Source organism: Podarcis tiliguerta, assembly GCF_965153285.1.
Source record: "Podarcis tiliguerta genome assembly, chromosome: 3".
Lineage (NCBI taxonomy): Eukaryota > Metazoa > Chordata > Lepidosauria > Squamata > Lacertidae > Podarcis > Podarcis tiliguerta.
In genome coordinates, this window is record NC_139536.1 from 55680146 (window position 1) to 55697871 (window position 17726).

The 17726-nt window shown below is 42.2% G+C and overlaps 1 protein-coding gene and 1 long non-coding RNA gene across 3 annotated transcripts in view; one reads left to right on the forward strand and one right to left on the reverse strand.

The window, feature by feature from the left end:
• The first annotated feature begins 174 nt into the window (after positions 1-174).
• PPIL4 (peptidylprolyl isomerase like 4) lies at positions 175-16101 on the forward strand. Of its 2 annotated transcripts, none has more exons than XM_083435057.1 (13): positions 175-626; positions 2231-2298; positions 2610-2674; positions 3404-3521; positions 4360-4502; positions 5343-5439; positions 7332-7448; positions 7774-7898; positions 9545-9611; positions 10600-10711; positions 11631-11727; positions 12661-12796; positions 15264-16101. In XM_083435057.1, exons 1-13 carry the CDS (start codon positions 557-559, stop codon positions 15453-15455), a joined length of 1407 nt encoding a protein of 468 aa, XP_083291183.1. In that variant the 5' UTR covers positions 175-556; the 3' UTR covers positions 15456-16101. The 2 variants fall into 2 exon arrangements, with proteins under 2 accessions (XP_083291183.1, XP_083291182.1); XM_083435056.1 differs by having other exon boundaries at positions 206-626; positions 15261-16101.
• Positions 16102-16857: 756 nt separating this feature from the next.
• The window catches only part of LOC310675076, a 275570-nt gene continuing 274701 nt past the window's right edge, over positions 16858-17726 (reverse strand). The window contains exon 2 of the long non-coding RNA XR_014509925.1: positions 16858-17685. This is a non-coding gene — a long non-coding RNA (uncharacterized lncRNA). The remainder of the gene's footprint in view (positions 17686-17726) is intronic.

Below are 17726 nucleotides of genomic sequence, written 5' to 3' on the forward strand. Positions count from 1 at the left end.
GTTTAAAGCATTTGAAACTTTGCCCCACCAATGCCAATGCAATTATACTATGGGGTCTGTAGTCTGTGGTGGAAAGCGACTTCCAGGAGCTCTAGAAAATCACCACTCTATCGCAGGTTAGAAGCAGTTCTCGGGTTGCACTGGCAGCCAAGGTCCGCGCAGGTAGTTCAAGCATCGCATGCTCGAGCGGATCCCCGGTCAGAAATGCAGGCAGAAGCTTTGCGCTGCAGTCACTTCCAGGCAGGTGCGCTGCGCCTTCACCACGCGAAGCACGACCTGCCTCGCCGGAAAGAGCAGGCGCTTCTGCCTCTGCTGCGACCTGTTTTATGGGGAACAGGCTGATCCCACTCCCGCTCCGGCCAGTCACACCTATAGGAAACCCAGTGTTTTCTCCGGGAGGTTTGTACCACCGCCACAAAATGGTGCCTAAAGTGAACGGAGGCGGCGGCTTCTGAGCGCGTGAGTCTGTTGCCAAGCAGGGGAGGAAAAGGCGGAGCGGCACTGAGGCGGCTCCTTCCGGGGCGAGGGAGGCCGCCGGGAAGCGGAGCGAGGCGCCATGGCGGTGCTCCTGGAAACCACGCTGGGAGACCTGGTGATCGACTTGTATACGGAGGAGAGGCCGAGAGGTGAGAGGAAGCTCCGGCGTCCGCCAGCAGAAGGCCGAACAGGCTGCAGATGCCTTTCCCGAGTGTCCCTCTCCGACGCGGCCTTCAGGAGCCGCCATGGAGTTTTTCCTCCCTCGTTGCATTTCTGCGCTGCACCGGTTGGGTTTCTGCACACCGCCCAGCAGGACCGGTCCTAGGTGGTGTGCCTCCAAGTGGCCCGACCTGCCTTCTCCCACCTTTGGGGGTGGGAGGGTGTCATCCAGATGTTTTGGACTAGAGCTCCATGTTGGCTGGGGCTGAAGGGAGTTGTGGCCCCCAAATTTAGAGGGCACCAATTCGGGAAAGACTGGGCTAGACTGTGCAGTCTAGAAGCAAAACAACATCCTTTGCAATGTTGTAGATACTGAGAGCAAAGCGTAGATCCTCTAGCACAGTCTCTCTTGGGATATATATTTCTACAAGTACAGTTGCTTCCAGGAGACAACTTTCGTTGATTCTTCAGGTGGCGCTGTGGGTTAAACCACAGAGCCTAGGGCTTGCTCTGTCCCTGCTCCTGCCAACCTAGCAGTTCGAAAGCACGCAGTGCAAGTAGATAAATAGGTACCACTCTGGCAGGAAGGTAAACGGTGTTTCTGTGTGCTGCTCTGGTTCGCCAGAAGCGGCTTAGTCATGCTGGCCACATGACCTGGAAGCTGTACGCTGGCTCCCTCGGCCAGTAAAGCGATATGCGCGCCGCAAACCCGGAGTCTAATGGTCTCTGGACCTAATGGTCAGGGGTCCCTTTACCTCTGGTCTCAGTTAGCAATCTGGCCACTGAATTGTGCAACAGTGTAACCTCTGAACTGTTTTCAGAGGCAGCCCCATGTATAAAGCATTGTAGAGGTTTACCGTAGAGGTTACCAGCATATAAATAATTGAAGCTAGGTTATCTCTGTCCAGATAGAGTAGCATCTAGGCCAGGGGTAGACAACCTAAGGCTCATGGGCCACAAGTGGCCCATTGGGGTTGTTTAACCGGCCCACAAGCCACCACTGAGCTGCCTGCTCGGCGAGTCCCCGTGCGCTGTGCGGGGACTCACTTCTGCGGTGCCAGAAATCACGTCTGTGTATGCTCAGGTGCCAAAAATCGCATCTATGCAGACACCGGAAATCATGTCTGTGCAGACACCGGAAATTGCGGCCGTGCGTGCAGTCTGGCCCACAGAGGGATTTCCGCTGGAGTGAACCAGTCCAAGTGAGGTAAACCTTGCCGACCCCTGATCTAGGTCAAAGCTGGTGGAAGACGCTGCACCATCCAGGCTACTTGTGCCTCCAATGACAGCCGTGGTTCCAGAAGCATTCCTAAACTGCACACTTGCTCCTTTAAAGGGAGTGCAACCCCATTTAACATCTGAACATCATCTTTTCACTGTTATTTTACTCAGGATGAGTTCTTTATTCTGAAATTTCTGTTAAGGGTTGACTAGAGTGACAACCTTGGCACAGGGTTTGTTTCTACTAGCCTCTTATTGCAGGCCTTGATGTGTTGTGGATTTTGTTGTTCTTACATATAATGGAGGAACAGTGAAAGTTTCTTTTATTAAGCAAAACATGCAGACTGGTTCATTTGCTTTAAATTTCTTGCAGCTTGCCTGAATTTTCTGAAGCTCTGCAAAATCAAGTATTACAATTACTGCCTTATACATAATATACAAGTAAGTATTTGTTATGATTGATTTAAAGATTTTGTGCTATACAGTTGATAAAGAGAGTTGAACTTAGACCTAGGAGATCTTAGCTCGCTTCACCTGTACTGTATATTGGGAATAATAGCTTTGCAGTCTGCATCATACAAATGTCAGTGCAAGCAGTAAATTTTAATAAACCTATTTTTCTAAAACTCGTAAACTGCCCTGTGATCTTTGGATAAGGGATGGTATATAAATTTAATAAATAATAATAATAAATAAACTATGGTGATAGATAGCATTAAAGAACTTTTTATATGTGCTTTGCATTCATTCAGAGAGATTTTATCATACAAACTGGAGACCCACAGGGGACTGGCCGTGGAGGTGAATCAATTTTTTGGTGAGTTTCATTTAGATCTTGAGTCTGTGTATGCTTACCAGGAAGTGAGTCTCTTTGGACACCGTGGGACCTTTGCCCAAGTAAACATGCATTGGAATGGACAACTCATTGGGTAATTAAACCCAGGAGAAAGACCAATAGACCTTATCTGGACTGTCTATCTTAGGTGTTCTTCCCCCTCCAGTAATGCTGACAAATTTTGTGTTCAGCTGTCTAAAGAAGGGAGATTCCGTTGTATGGAACATTACTCTTTTAAAAATGGAAATGAATATCATCTCCGTAGCCAGTCCAACAAGATTCACACCACTCCTTTGAACACATGGAACTAGAGGCAAGCTTGACAGATCAAGGCAAATGCATTGTTTTTCTAAAAGCAGTTCTAAAAGCTTGTGAACCTGGGTGTTGTTACCCGATTAAGAGTTTCTTAGGCACACAGAGAGCTCCTACATTATTTGATGTAGCCTATTCATTTGAAAGGAATATGTTTGCATCTTGGTCTCCTATTGAAACAAATAGTGATGATCTTAATAGAAGAGCTTTGCATGCATATTGGAGCATTTTAAACTGATTGTTGGACTGAGGCACTTATAATGAAGTTTAAACACTAATTAGCAGCATTATGAGCACCGCCAATAACTGATCATTTTATATTCTTGTGGAGGAAAGGTGTAAGTAGACTATAACATTTGTTTAGTTTTTTTGTCTGAATATTACCTTTGTGTGTTTCAGCAAATTGTATGGGGACCAAGCTAGATTTTTTGAAACAGAAAAAGTGCCAAGAATTAAACACAAGAAAAGGGGTACAGTGTCAATGGTGAACAATGGCAGTGATCAGCATGGATCTCAGGTCAGTCCACAGTACTGGAAGAGTCTTACAAGAAACTTGGGATAAGTGAAAGGAGTGATGCCACAAAGAATTAAAATAACGATTTGACTGGGCATAATCCATGCACATGATACAGATATGTTCTTAAAGAACAGCTACTAACAAGACTTGACACAACATTAAAAACCAAAACTAATACTTACATAGATTGACATTGTGGGTAATAGAAGAGCATTGACTCTAAAAACCACCATAAAGCACATGCACAAAATTCCTATACAGTATTGTCTTTCTTTTACTTGTTCACAGTGTCAAGCAAGATGAGATGGTTCTTAATCTTGTGGCAATTATGTAAATTTTAAAATGTGTTAGATTTTTACATGACTTTAGCACTCTTAGGTTTGGAAAGGCATAAAAATGTAAATGTGTAATCTTTGGGAGGGGAGGGAAATATCAAAGCTGATGATCGCTGAGGGAGTCAGGACCTAAAACTGAGAACCAATATTTCCAAATGGTACTGGACGGCAACCAGTGCAGATGTTTCAAAACTTGCATGTGAATATCAGTCTGCACTTATTAACAGGCAGGCTTCTATATTTTGTCCTAGCTGAAGTTTCCAAACCATCTTAAAAGGCAGCCCCACATGTAACACATAACATATTACAATAGCCTCTCTTCTGGAACCTGCCCTCCAGAGAAAACAATATATTGCCTGTAGTTCCTAATCCCGTTCAGAATATACAGTGATTGATGATATTGAAAGCTGCTGTTGATAGCAAACAGTCTCAAAGGAAACATCTTAAAATACCTGGAGATTTCCACCATACAGTTAACTCAAAATAGTTTTGGGTTTTTTTAGTTTCTTATTACTACAGGAGACAACTTAGATTACCTGAATGGCGTACATACAGTCTTCGGTGAAGTAACAGAAGGCATGGATGTGTTGATGAAAATTAATGAAGCCTTCGTTGACAAGGATTTTGTTCCATATCAAGACATCAGGTTTGACTCTGTTTTGCTTTTATAGGCTACATATATCAGAAAATCCCTGCTTGATCAGACCCAATGGTCTTTCTAGTCCAGCATCCCCCTCAGGGGTCTGCCAGGTTCTTTTGAGAGGTCCACATGCAGGACATAGCAATCAGTACCTGTTCCCAACTGCCGCATCTCAATACCTTCTGATCAGTGGTATACCACCTCTGACACTGGAGGGTCTATTTGGCCTATCATGCCAAACGTTTTTGCTAGACCTATCCTCAATGAACTCATCTTTCAAAGCCAATCAAACTAGTTACAATGACCATCTTCAGAAGCAGTGAATTCCACAAAATAATGTTTTTATTATTTATTTAATGTGTTTATATGCTGCTTTTTACTGCCAAGTGGACCTCAGTTGTGTATTACATGATGGTATTTTTCTTAACTTTTTTGGGGGGGTCTGTTCTGAAATCGTTGCCAGTCAGTTGTGTGACCATCAGCTCTTGGCTATTTTGCGACAGTCTTATGAACAGGCCAAATATGATTTGCCTTCTGTTTTAGCCAAGAGAATATCTCTGCAGTCATATGTTGCAGTAGGATCTGAACCTTCCTCCACAAAAGCCAGCTCACATGCTTTTGGGAAACGGCAAGAGCCCTGCACTATACAGTGATGCTCTGTTCATTGCCTGTCTGGCTGTGTGCCATACTTGACATACATACTTTGCAAATGATCTGACTTTCTTACAGATTCTGATTATCCATCTGAGAGGTTAGTGTGTGAGTGTATTTTACTGATGCATTTGTTGCCACAATGCACACATATGCATGAAATTATCCTTTACTTTTACTGTAATTGTTGTCTAGAATAAACCATACAGTGATCTTGGATGATCCATTTGATGACCCTCCTGGTTTGGCAATACCAGATCGTTCACCAGAGCCTACCAAGGAACAGTTGGATGTGAGTGTTGCTATTTAATGTCTTTTGATACTGGAGAGAGAAATAAGAAAATAGATAAACAAGGAATATTTATCACCATCACACAAACCCTCAGTCCTTAATCATGGTGCCCATTCAACATATGCAAAATGAAGAGTACAGTGGTGCCCCGCAAGACGAATGCCTCGCAAGACGGAAAACCCGCTAGACGAAAGGGTTTTCCGTTTTCAGAGGTGCTTCGCAGGACAAATTTCTCTATGGGCTTGCTTCGCAAGACGAAAATGTCTTGCGATTCTTGAGGGGTTTTTCCGCTTCCCACCCCCTTTTTCTAAGGCGCTAAGCTGCTAATAGCCTTTTAGCAGCTAATCCGCTAATCCCTTAAACCGCTAATAGCCGCTAAACCGCTAATAGCGCTAATCCGCTAATAGGGTTGCTTCGCAATAAACCGCTAGACGAAGAGACTCGCGGAACGGATTAATTTCGTCTTGCGAGGCACCACTGTAAAACAAAAAGTAAAAAGGGAACCTGAACTGGTGGAGATAGAAAGTTTACTACTGAAACAAGAATCAAGCTGTGTCTTGACAATGAATCCTCTTCAAGGACAATAGTAATGTGGGTTTCTCAGTTTCAGCAGAGTGCATTTTTTGGAGCTCTGACTTGCATGAGGAATGGTTCCCAGAGAGAGATTCTCCCTCCACCTGCTGCTTTCCTCCCAATTCAATAAGCAGTGTCATAAAAAAAAGCCTATCCTGAAAGGCATCCATCAACCTCTGATTAAACTATGTTAGACTGGCGCTAACACTTTGCGATGTGAAAGAATTTATATTTTCAAGGGCTGAAACATTCAAGCAGACAGATTATTAAAATTGTTATTTCTGGGTATATCTTCCATTTTTATTTGGAATGCATGGCTGCACACAACCCAATGCCTGCAGAAACATGGAGGTGCAATATGTGAAATGTAAAAGATATACCTGTGTATTTTCCAAAGAAGGCATATGTCTGACCAGAGATAAGGAGGAAGATAAGTGTCTTCACAGGCAAACAGGCACATGTGCTATCCATGCCACATTATGTAGCTATGCCTCCTAAGGCGCAGGTTTATATGCCTGTGCTTCAGACATTAATATGGCAGGCAACTTTAGGTTTATAGGTACACTGCTGCCTTGAACTTCAGAAATGGAACTGCATCTACACCCCTCCCCTGTCCAGGTTTTAAAAGGTGAAGAAAATGGGGAGAACAATTGGTGCATTCATTGTGGAATTGAGAAAAATAAGGGTCATCCTGTAACTAGAAGGAGAAAAATACAAATTAACTGCTATAATTGTCATCAAGCATGTTCGTGTCTGGTGGTTCACAATATAGATTATTGTGATATATGTAAAATTGTGCTAATTGCTTACATTTTGCTGAGTGTATAATTGCAAAAAGGGTAAGCTACACAGTACAGTTGTACCTTGGAAGTCGAACAGAATCTGTTCCGGAGGTCCGTCCGACTTACAAAACGTTCGGAAACCAAAGCGTGGCTTCCAACTGGCTGCAGGAGCATCCTGCAGCCAATCAGAAGCCGTGCCGGATATTCGGCTTCCGAAAATCATTCAAAAACCGGAACACTCACTTCTGGGTTTTGATCATTCGGGAACCGATTTGTTCAGGAGCCAAGGTATGACTGTACTGTGGACAGGACTGTAATCAATCTCTTAAGCTTGAACTCACATCTATATAATGATTCTAAAGTGTTTCTGTATGTCTTCCTGTGTATGTTTAAAATTTGTGTTCAAGCAGTAAAGTTAGTTTTAGTTCAGCTATGCATTGAGTCACAAATGGATTGGAAAAAAGCAACAATATATACTCACTGGCTAAATATTATTAAATAGCTGTTTTTCTTTTATTTGTTTTAAATATAAGACAGAGTGGAAGAATAGGAGCTGATGAGGAGATTGATGACTTCAAAGGAAGGTCTGTTGATGAAGTGGAAGAAATTCTGGCAGAGAAAGAAGCAAAAACTAAGGCTATTCTTTTGGAAATGGTAAATATGTTCAATTATTTAACTCAAAAGTCAGCCTTGCAGATATGCATGTGCTTTTTGTGAATATAAATAAAGCTATCGCAGCATCAGATATGATGATTACTAGGACTGTCTGTTGAAACTAGATGTAGGTTCAATTTTTTTAAAAAAATCTAATAATTGATCTTGCAATGGGACATAAAGATAAATCAGAAGGATTTTATTCATGCTTAAAAGGTTGTATATGTTAAATAATTACATGTCAAAGCATGTCTAAATGTGACTTGCCCGAGATACTGTATAAAGTGGGACTAAAATCTCCTCTCATATCACACTTGTATTCCAGGTTGGAGACTTGCCTGATGCAGATATCAAGCCTCCTGAAAATGTCTTGTTTGTTTGCAAACTTAATCCTGTGACAACAGATGAAGACCTTGAAATCATATTTTCCCGATTTGGATCAATAAAAAGGTAATTATTGAAAATCGGTGCAAGAAGCAAAAAGTTTGCAAGTAATTTTAAAAGTCTTCCTTTCTGGGACTGATTGCTCTGCTTTCAGTTTGTTGCAGTCATAAATCTTTTATTTCAACCTTTGGCTATTTTAGAAATTTTTAAGACTTGAACAGCAGAGGCGGGTGCTGGTGGGTGGGAGTCAGGAATTTTACTATGGCTGGAAGAAAGTGCTTGTTGGCTGCCTTCCCCTTCAGCATGTGTAGTAACAAAGTTAGGGGAAACATGGTATCACAAGAAGTTGTGCAGCATCTTTCCCTCTCCTTCCGAGAGTCCTTTTTCCCCTAGATGCACTTTTTCGTCCTCTTCTCTCCCTGCCTTTTCTTGTCAATTCACTTTTGAATTCTACCTCTTTCAAGCGTGCTGCTGTCTGATCCCTAGAAGAGTGCCCCAGGGGCTATGGGACAGAGTGGGAAGGGAGGCACCATATTTTTCGCTCTATAGGACGCACCCTGTTTTAGAGGGGAGGAACAGGGGGGAAAATTATCCCCCTCTCTGCTCAGCACCCCTTCAGCAAAGCGGCAGGAGAAACGGAGCCCTTTCCATTTCTCCTCCCGCTTCACTGAAGGGATGCTGCGCAAAGAGGGAAAACTGTGCTCTCCAGCGAAGCAAAGCCTGGAGAGCAAGAGGGATTGGTGTGCACCGACCCCTCTCGCTCTCCAGACTTCAGTGAAGGCAACCCGAAGCCTCTGGAGTGCAGTGGGAGCTCCTGCTACGCTCCAAAGGCTTCGGGGATAGCTGCCTGAAGCGTCCGGAGCGCAGCAGGAGTTCCCGCTGCGCTCCGGAGGCTTCAGGCAGCTTCAGCGAAAACAACGCGAAGCCTCCAGAGCGCGGCAGGAGCGCTTCCTCTGCGCTTCGGAAGGCTTTGCGTTGTTGTCGCTGAAGCCAAGCAGCCCGCATTCGCTCCATAAGACGCACACACATTTCCCCTTAATTTTTGAAGGGGAAAAAGTGTGTCTTATAGAGCGAAAAATACGGTATGTGCACAGAGAAGGGGCTTTACCTATGCAATGCCTCGTTAGGACAGAGTGGAACTCTGCTAACTGGATTATCCCACGAGCAAAAGGAGTGAGCAAGGAATTCTTGCTCATTCTTCCTTCCCCATATGCCTCCTGCATGAGGGACCCTCACGGGAGAGGGCTGTAGCCGGAAGGGAAGATTGGTCAAGATCTCCTCTCCTCACTGCTTCCACCAGTTGGAGCGCCCAGAGAGAAAAGCAGGAGGTTCTTCTGGAGCAGAGTTCTACCTGCAAATGGAAGGTGCACTTCCATTCACAGACGAAGATGTCTGGATCCAAATCATAATGTTGGGTTTCGCAAGACCTGCATTTTTATCACATATCCTTATGCATTTTGTGGTTTCTGATGCAACAATTGCTTATGAAGCCACTCTATACCCAGAATTTGTGATATAGGAGGCAGCCCTCTGTTTCTGGTTTTAGACCTAACAGCGATGGCTAGTACTGTATAGAAAATGTGATCCATGTTAGCAGATACAGAGCTGTTTTTCTTGGGGACTTGTTGAGGAAGGTTTCAGCCCATTGATATCATACCACTGTTGTCGTCGTCCTGCGATTTCCAGAACAAAATGCTTTACTCATTTTTCAGTTGTGAAGTGATTCGAGATTGGAAGACAGGTGAATCCCTCTGCTATGCTTTCATCGAGTTTGAAAAGGTATGTGGCCTCACAAAAACTGTACTCACAGTTCATTTTATGTAGCATCTTTATAGGAGGGTAAAACCTAAAGGTGTGTTCTACCTGTCTCTTATGAAATGGTTTTATAATGCTGCTAATAAAATTACAAAGGTGGAGCAGCTTATGACATTCAAAGCACCAGTACAACTCACCCACACCCAAAATCTATAATGACAAATCTTCTGTTGTGAGTTTGAGGAAAGTATTTTCTGCTGGAACAATTCTGGTGTCCTGGATAGTGTATAATGCTCATCTGGAAAGATCCAAATGAGCTCTGCTGTAGGTTCATTTCTGTGGCTTCTGGGAAGTCACTGCCTCTCAGCTTTAGATCCCCATTCATAAAATACAGTTTACAGTAACCAGTCTCACTGGGATCGTGAGAGAATTAATGGTTGTAAATGTTATATTCCCTAAATTTTCAGAAAGTCAGATCCTGTTCGGGTGCCTGATTCCACAGTTGGTTATCCTGGGAGAACGTTGCTTGTGCTCCTTTCAATTTCTGGTTTAGTTTATGCATTTAAGAAATTGAAAATGGCTTGACAGTTCTTAATGCATGGGAAGAACCAGGCTCTTGATTTGCTTCTCTTCAATTCTCCTCATAGAAGTGTAGTGATGTTGTGGTTGTGTAGGTTGCACAGGGCTGTGGCAGAAATGGTTTTGGATTCCTTGACCATACAGGTAGATAGATTAGTGCAGTTTTGGATAACCACCGTGTAGAAACATTTGGGGTTTCATTACGCAAACTTGATACCAAACGTTTTAAGTTGAAACAAATCTCTACAATCATGGATGACACATTATCACTGTGCCAGCACAACAGTTGGTGTTCCTCATCCGAAGCATGAGGACTTCATGGACTTTTAAGCTACTGGAATTTCCTTTTTCCATTCATATACTGCCGTTGCAGGTTTATTTTTAAATGTCATTTTCTAATTTTAACTTTACATTTCTCTGAAACGTGTACCAGGAAGAAGATTGTGAGAAAGCTTACTTTAAGATGGATAATGTTTTAATAGATGACAGGCGGATACATGTGGATTTTAGCCAGTCTGTTGCAAAGATTAAATGGAAAGGAAAAGGTAATTTATTTTATGCATTATATCTATAACTCTTTTTTATTATAACCATCAGTTCTCCTTTAGGAGAGCAGACAAACATTAGCTTTTGATGCAGTCATGTTCAGGTTTGCTAGTTATGAAATTGCCAAACAACCATAAAATGTGATCTCTTCCCAGTTAGCACCCTATAAATACCCAGCTTCTCAAATTGGGCAGTGTATAGTATTTTGTGCTGGTGGAGAATAAGGGCAAAGCAATCCAACTCTCTCCCTTACACCAGGCTGGTGGGAAGGTGTTAGAATGAACAGGGGTGTCCCTCCCTAGTTCTGTTAGCCAAGTCAGCTAGCCACCAAATATGCAGACAATCAGGAGAGCCACTCATGGGATCCCTAATGGTAGCAGCCAGTAAAAGCTGGGGGAACTGGGAGGCAATGAGCATTGAAAGTGAATGTTTCTCAAACTTTTTGACTACCTTTCTAAAAATCTACTTATTCTTTGTACTGAGACTCACAGACATACCCAAACATTCAGAGCTTCTGTTAGGCAGATGAGAATGTAGTGGAGTTTTGGTCTGCAGCTGCACATATGCTCTGCCGTGCATGAGAATCTGTAGACCAAGAAAGAGAGACATTAATGACCGTTTTAGCAGGAGTCCTTTCTCTCAATTCTCTTTGCTGAATAGTCCCTTCTTGCTAGCTTGGAACCTCAACTCTACAAAGTATTTAGCCATTTGCATTTTGTGACCTTGAACCATAAGATGGCAGCACATAGCTAAAGATACTCATTTAAGCAGTGAATTTTCCTCCTCTCCCACATTTTAAAAAGTTTTATATTATTTATTATTTTGACAATTCCAAATTTGGGGTGCGGAGGCGACTTATGATTTTTGTCTTACTTGCATTCAAGATCAATGGCAGCTTATCTCTCTTCCTATAAACAGGTGGGAAGTATACTAAGGATGATTTCAAAGAATATGAAAAGGACCGTGACAAAACTCCTAAATTAAGTTTGAAGGAGAAGGTGAAGCCAAAGCAAGAGTATCCTTTCCAACTAAATAATTGTATGTTATTTTTAAAAACTCCTATTTTACTATTTATGAGTAAAAAGGCTACAACCTGGATAAGTCTGGTATATGTTTCTAGTTTATTGGAATCTTGCAGTGGGATTGCAAAAACATTTTACCTTGAATTTGGTAGATAGATTTTTATTACCTTAACTTCTCAGACTAGTAGTTTTTGTATGTAAACTCCTTTGCGATGTAACTGTGCATGTAAAATTTTAATTCACTGATTTAGTTAAAATCTTAGTTGAATTTAGAAATGTGGAAATCACTTTTCAATTGGCGTTTCCAACTCCTTGACCAAAACAAAATAGCCCCAGCTAAATGTCTGTATTGGGCCATATTCCAGCTTTGTGGGCTTCAAAACAGAGCAGCTCCATCCTCAGGCTGTGGTTCGAATCAGAGTAGTTAACTTTTAAAAATGCATGTTTTCATATAGTGGGAGCTCTGTGTGTTCTAATTGCCCTGCCAGTGCTGCCTCCCTCAGACTTGATGATGCTTGCCTGGATCGTCTTACTGTACAATCTGGCTGAACCACATAGTGAACCCATTACAGATGCTGTGACATGGAGTCTAACCATCATCTCTATGCAGAAATATCTTTTGACAGCTTTTGTTCCCTACTTGTGCCATTTGAATTGTGCCTTAGAATAGCTGTGAAATGGGGTGGGGGGTGGCATTTGTTTTTGTTATGCAGTTAAAATGATAATGTGCATTCGCTGGCTTTGACCTTCCAGAAATGAATCCAGAGGTACACTGAAGTGGACCATTTTACTTTGTCATTTTATTCTCCTGGATCCAGTTCACTCATGTTTTTGCCTGATAGTGCTGGAAGGTGTTACTCTGTTGGCCAACTTGTTGGCTAACCCTAATATCGGTCTCCCAAGCTTTCCTTAACAGACTGCTCTAGCTCAAGATATGACCTTGTATTGGAGGAGGAAGAGGATGACGGCAAAACAAGTCACAGGCACTCTGATAAAAAGAAGAAGAAACGCCACCATTCAGATGATACCGATGAGGATGAGAAGAGGTCCAAAAAGTCTAAGGTGCTGGGCTCTTGTCCTTTCAGTTTAATGATGTGTTGCTGCATCAGGGAAACACTGGGTCAGATGCATGGAATGTTTTCATCACACTTCAGTCAACACTCAGTAGATATACAGTGGTACCTCGGGTTACATACCCTTCAGGTTACAGACTCCGCTAACCCAGAAATATTACCTCGGGTTAAGAACTTTTCTTCAGGATGAGAACAGAAATCGTGCTCCGGCAGCAGCGGGAGGCCCCATTAGCTAAAGTGGTGCTTCAGGTTAAGAATGGACCTCCGGAACGAATTAAGTACTTAACCCGAAGTACCACTGTATTGTGAAATGTTCTAACATTGTCCAGTTCTTGTCTGCATAATCTCAGCCGAAAGTCAGCTCCTGATTTTGCTACTTTCATATATACGTTAACCTTTTCCCCACATCTCACTGACCATTTATACTTCCTCCTTGATGGCCCCACATGTAGCCTTGCCACTTCTACAGAACTCTTATTGGTTTCTCCCACTACTTTGGCTGTCCTACAGAGATGCTCTTGGTCTCTACCTTCTTCCTTTCAAGAGCTCTGTACAATCATTTCTATTTGAAAGCTTCAGCCACTTAGATGCCAGCCTTCCTTGCATGCCAAACTGGAGCATATTTGGGTCAGAGTGCTGCTGTTGCTGCCACATACCGTTCACAATGCTCCACAGCTGCTCCATAATTTAGCACATTGGTTGCACAATTAGATTGAGATTTTCTTCATAAGCCACCCTTTTAGAAGATTCCTGTATGATACCAGTCCTCGTTTCTTCTCTTTTTAGAGAAAGTAAGGTAAAACTGTGATCCTCCAGATTATTCTGGACTACAAATCTCATTATCCCTAACTATTGACTATCCTAGTTAGGACAGATGGGCATTGGGTGTCCCCAAAAAATCTAGATGCACCAGGTTGGTGAATTCTGCCATACAGCCGAAACATATTACACAAAATCAGGCCTTTTTTAATTGATTCATTTTCTCAGCTCAGGATCAGCTTTCCCATGTCTTTTAGGAGCGTTGTTTACATTTCTTCCAGCATAGATACAATTTGTCATGTAGCTCAAGAATAGGGGATTTGTGGCTCTCCAGATGTTGCTCGACTCCCAGCTCCCATTAGTCCTAGTCAACATAGCCAATGGTCAGGGATAATAATTGTTGCCAACCAGTTTCTGCAGGGCCACAGGTTCACCACTCAGGATCTACCTCTGGTCCTGTGGCATCAGAAATGGATTCAGAAATGGATTCAGATGGTAGTTTTCACAGTTAGTGACGGTGTAGCTGCTGCAAACTCTGGTCCAGCTGAAACGAAGCTGATGCTGGTGCAGGTAGCATATTTGCAGAAATAGGTGCTCTGGATCTGATTGCACTTCTCTTTTAAGGAGCAAGTTAATACAGCAGCTTTTCTTCTGAGCTGGCGTGTTCTTTGCTGCCACATTTCTCTTTGCTGCTGTTTCTCTTCTCCTTTTGCTTTCTGGTTCATGAGTTTAAGCTTTATCCGCTTTTCCCATTCCAGCACTTTACTTTCTGCTCTCATATCCCAATATATTCTTTCCATGACCTTGGCTCCTACAGCTGCACCATTCTCAGCTGTCTGAAGGTCTCCTGCCTCAAACAATTCCACCCTTGCTTTCTTATACTGGATGTTTCCTGTACGATTTATTGATACCATCTCTTTCTTCATGTCCTTTTTCAAAACCAAGCAAATTAAAGAAAATAGTAGTAGACTTCATTTGTTTTAAAAGGAAAGGCATTGAATAATACAGTGTTGCACAACAGCATCAAAAGTTCAGAGCACACATGTCACAAAATATAACAGATATATATTACATTTCTTGATCCTGTAAAACATGCTTGATTTTTGGAATCAGGCTTAGATTTTTCACTTTTGTTGGACTGAAGCAAAGGAAAGGGAGGGGCTTTTATGTAAGCATACAAAGCCTGTGAAACATGCATACTTTCCTCATCCATTATTTATACAAGTTATGTTGGTTGAATCTATTTTACTAATGACAATACTTAGGGGTGGGGTAGAGATAACAGATATGGTGAAATTATTATTAGGAAACTACATTCTTGTATAAGGAAGGGAGAGTTTTAAAGTTTTTAAAATTGCCCATGATAAATTTTGTTTCTGTATTCTTTTGCTAAAGCAAGTGGTCCTTGCTGCAGAAACCTAACTTTACACGGTTCAAAAACCAGGTGAATGAAGCAACCACTTTAATTCAGCCACACATTGCTGATAATAGGTTGTATCCAAAGATGGTTTGAGAGGAAGACTGTTCATGCAACTGATCTTTTGCCACAGAGCCAAAAAGAATGCTGTAAGCTCTGAATGCATTTACATCTGATTCTGAATTATGTCATTGCAAGCTTGTGTATTCTTTTCAAATTAATTTGTGTCATTCCTACCCCTTTCTAATCCTTACAACTCTCTCTACATTTCTTAAAGCAGGACCTTGACCGAAGGCAGAAAGAGGAGAAAAGAAAAAACGAAAAGCGAGAGAGGCGGCGCAGCCGTAGCCGTAGTCAGTCTTGGGATAGAGATGACCGATACCGAAAGTCAAAGGACAAATACCATGAGGAAAAGAGGAAAGCCAGAAGCCCTAAGAAATCCAGAGAGAAGGAGAAGTCCAAGTACAGATGAATGAGGATTAAGAAAAACAAACTCTTCCCCCAGTTCTTTTCTGCCTTTGAGACCAACAACCACTCCCCAAAGACCCTTCAGTCTTCCTTTTTGACTTTTGATCCTGGGGCTCTATAGGATGACATCCTATAATGTGGAATTTAGTAAAATTTTGACTGTATTGGGTGGGGGGGGGGAGTTAAAGCATTTTGTTTTCAGTTTACGGTGGAATGGTGACAAGACCACCACATTATTTGATTTATTACAGACACCACCCACCAAAAAGGAACCTTAGTAATGTCAGCCGTTAAAACATTATTTTTGTCAGCTCTTAAGAGTTACTTGATTCATAATTAATTTCCTACTTTATCTTTTCTGTATAGGAAACTGCATGCAACTGAAGGGTGTGTCATTATATGTGACAGAAGTGGGCTTTATTTTGCCATGGAAACCTGCTTCCAGTTAGGGCTTCCTGCTACATGTATTGAAGTAGTGTTGCGCGTCTTAATTACACATGCTGTATACACAGTTGGTACATCCAGTTCCTAGACAGAACTGATATCCAAGTAGAGACTTTGTCACGTGCAAAGTAGCTCTAAATTCCTTTGGTTGTGTGAGGCCTTCACTAAAAGGCCATCTTTTACAATACACATTTCATAATTCAGAAGCATGTTTGTTTGTTTTTTAATACCTACACACTTCTCCCTGAAGCTGTTTTCTATATGCAGAGATCTAGATTCATTGCAGGAAGAAGTCTCTCCACTTTGTAGTTATTGCAAGGCAAGCAACAAGCAAACTCCACACTAGCATTGAAGTTTCTCTATGTCACTTTAGAGGGTATGAGAAAAGAATCCTTTCTTCAGAAGCCAACAACAGAATTGGAGAAGACCAAGTCATGCCCTGCTAGTGACTGGCTTAGCCCAAGAAAATTTCAGCTTAGAACAACATTTCACAAACAGTTGTGTTTCACCATGCTATAAATTATTAAAGTTAAAAACAACCACCACCACCAGGTACAATTTACAAATAGGAATCAGAGTAGGGCTATTTAGTTTCTCTCTACTTCCTTCAATATTGTAATTAAGCCTCCTTTACTGCAGAAAGCTAACATAGTGTTACAAACAAGAAATGTCTGAGTTGAAACAGCCAGCAGAACTTGTTGCTGCATGCAAAACCAAGCCAGCATGGAAAGCTTATTAAACCACAACCCAAGGTATAAAATACTTGTAGGGAGGACTGACGTTAGTTTTGCCACGTGTTTATCTTTTTCTTTTTTAGATGCTCTGTATTCCTCTGTTATGTATTAAAAGAACAAGCCAGTAATGTATATGCAGATCTCTCAAAGGTTGGGATGTAACTAAGCTGTTTTTTAAATGTTATCTCGGTAATGCATTCTTGCTAAGGAATATATGGGGGTTCCCCCCCCCCCCGGACAAGAGAGGCTGTAATTCTATACTGATTTGAGTGGAAGACCCATTGAATACTGCGGGATTTGCTGCTTTGTAAACTGGCATGGGGTTGTGCTGTAGCTTTCATAAACTCCCACATTCTTTTTAACTTTCCAGCACAAGCCCTGTGCCTGAAATACTATATTTTGTAAAGATGTGCTGCCAGTGTTTTTGTAGAAAAAATCTTTACACAAGTGAAGCTTTCCAGGTAAAAGCTATTCCTCCAATATGAGCTTCCCATGCATGGCAGACAGTTCCTACCTATTAAAGATAGAGAATAGTTTTTAGCATTCTAGACCAGACTTCCCCAACCTATTGTTTTCTAGATGTTTTTGGACTACAACACCAAGACAGTGTGGTATAGTGATTAAGAGCGGTGGACTCGTAATCTGGTGAACCAGGTCCACTTCCCCGCTCCTCCACATGCAGCTGCTGGGTGACCTTGGGCTAGTCACACTTCTCTGAAGTCTCTCAGCCTCACTCACCTCACAGAGTGTTTGTTGTGGGGGAGGAAGGGAAAGGAGATTGTTAGCCGCTTTGAGACTCCTTAAGGGGAGTGAAAGGTGGGATATCAAATCCAAACTCCTCCTCCTCTTCATAACCTCTGACCTTTCGCCTTGCTGCATAAGACTGGTGGGAGCTGGGAATCCATAACATTTGGGTGGTACCAAGACACAAGCGTACGTTTTCAGAAATCCATGCACTCATCCCCCTCAATCCCTTTCTCCTCAAGATCTCTTTTTTGAACTGGAGGGGAAGACTCGCACACCAGCTTACACTCAGATAACACAATACAGTGGTACCTCGGGTTAAGAACTTAATTCGTTCTGGAGGTACCTCGGGT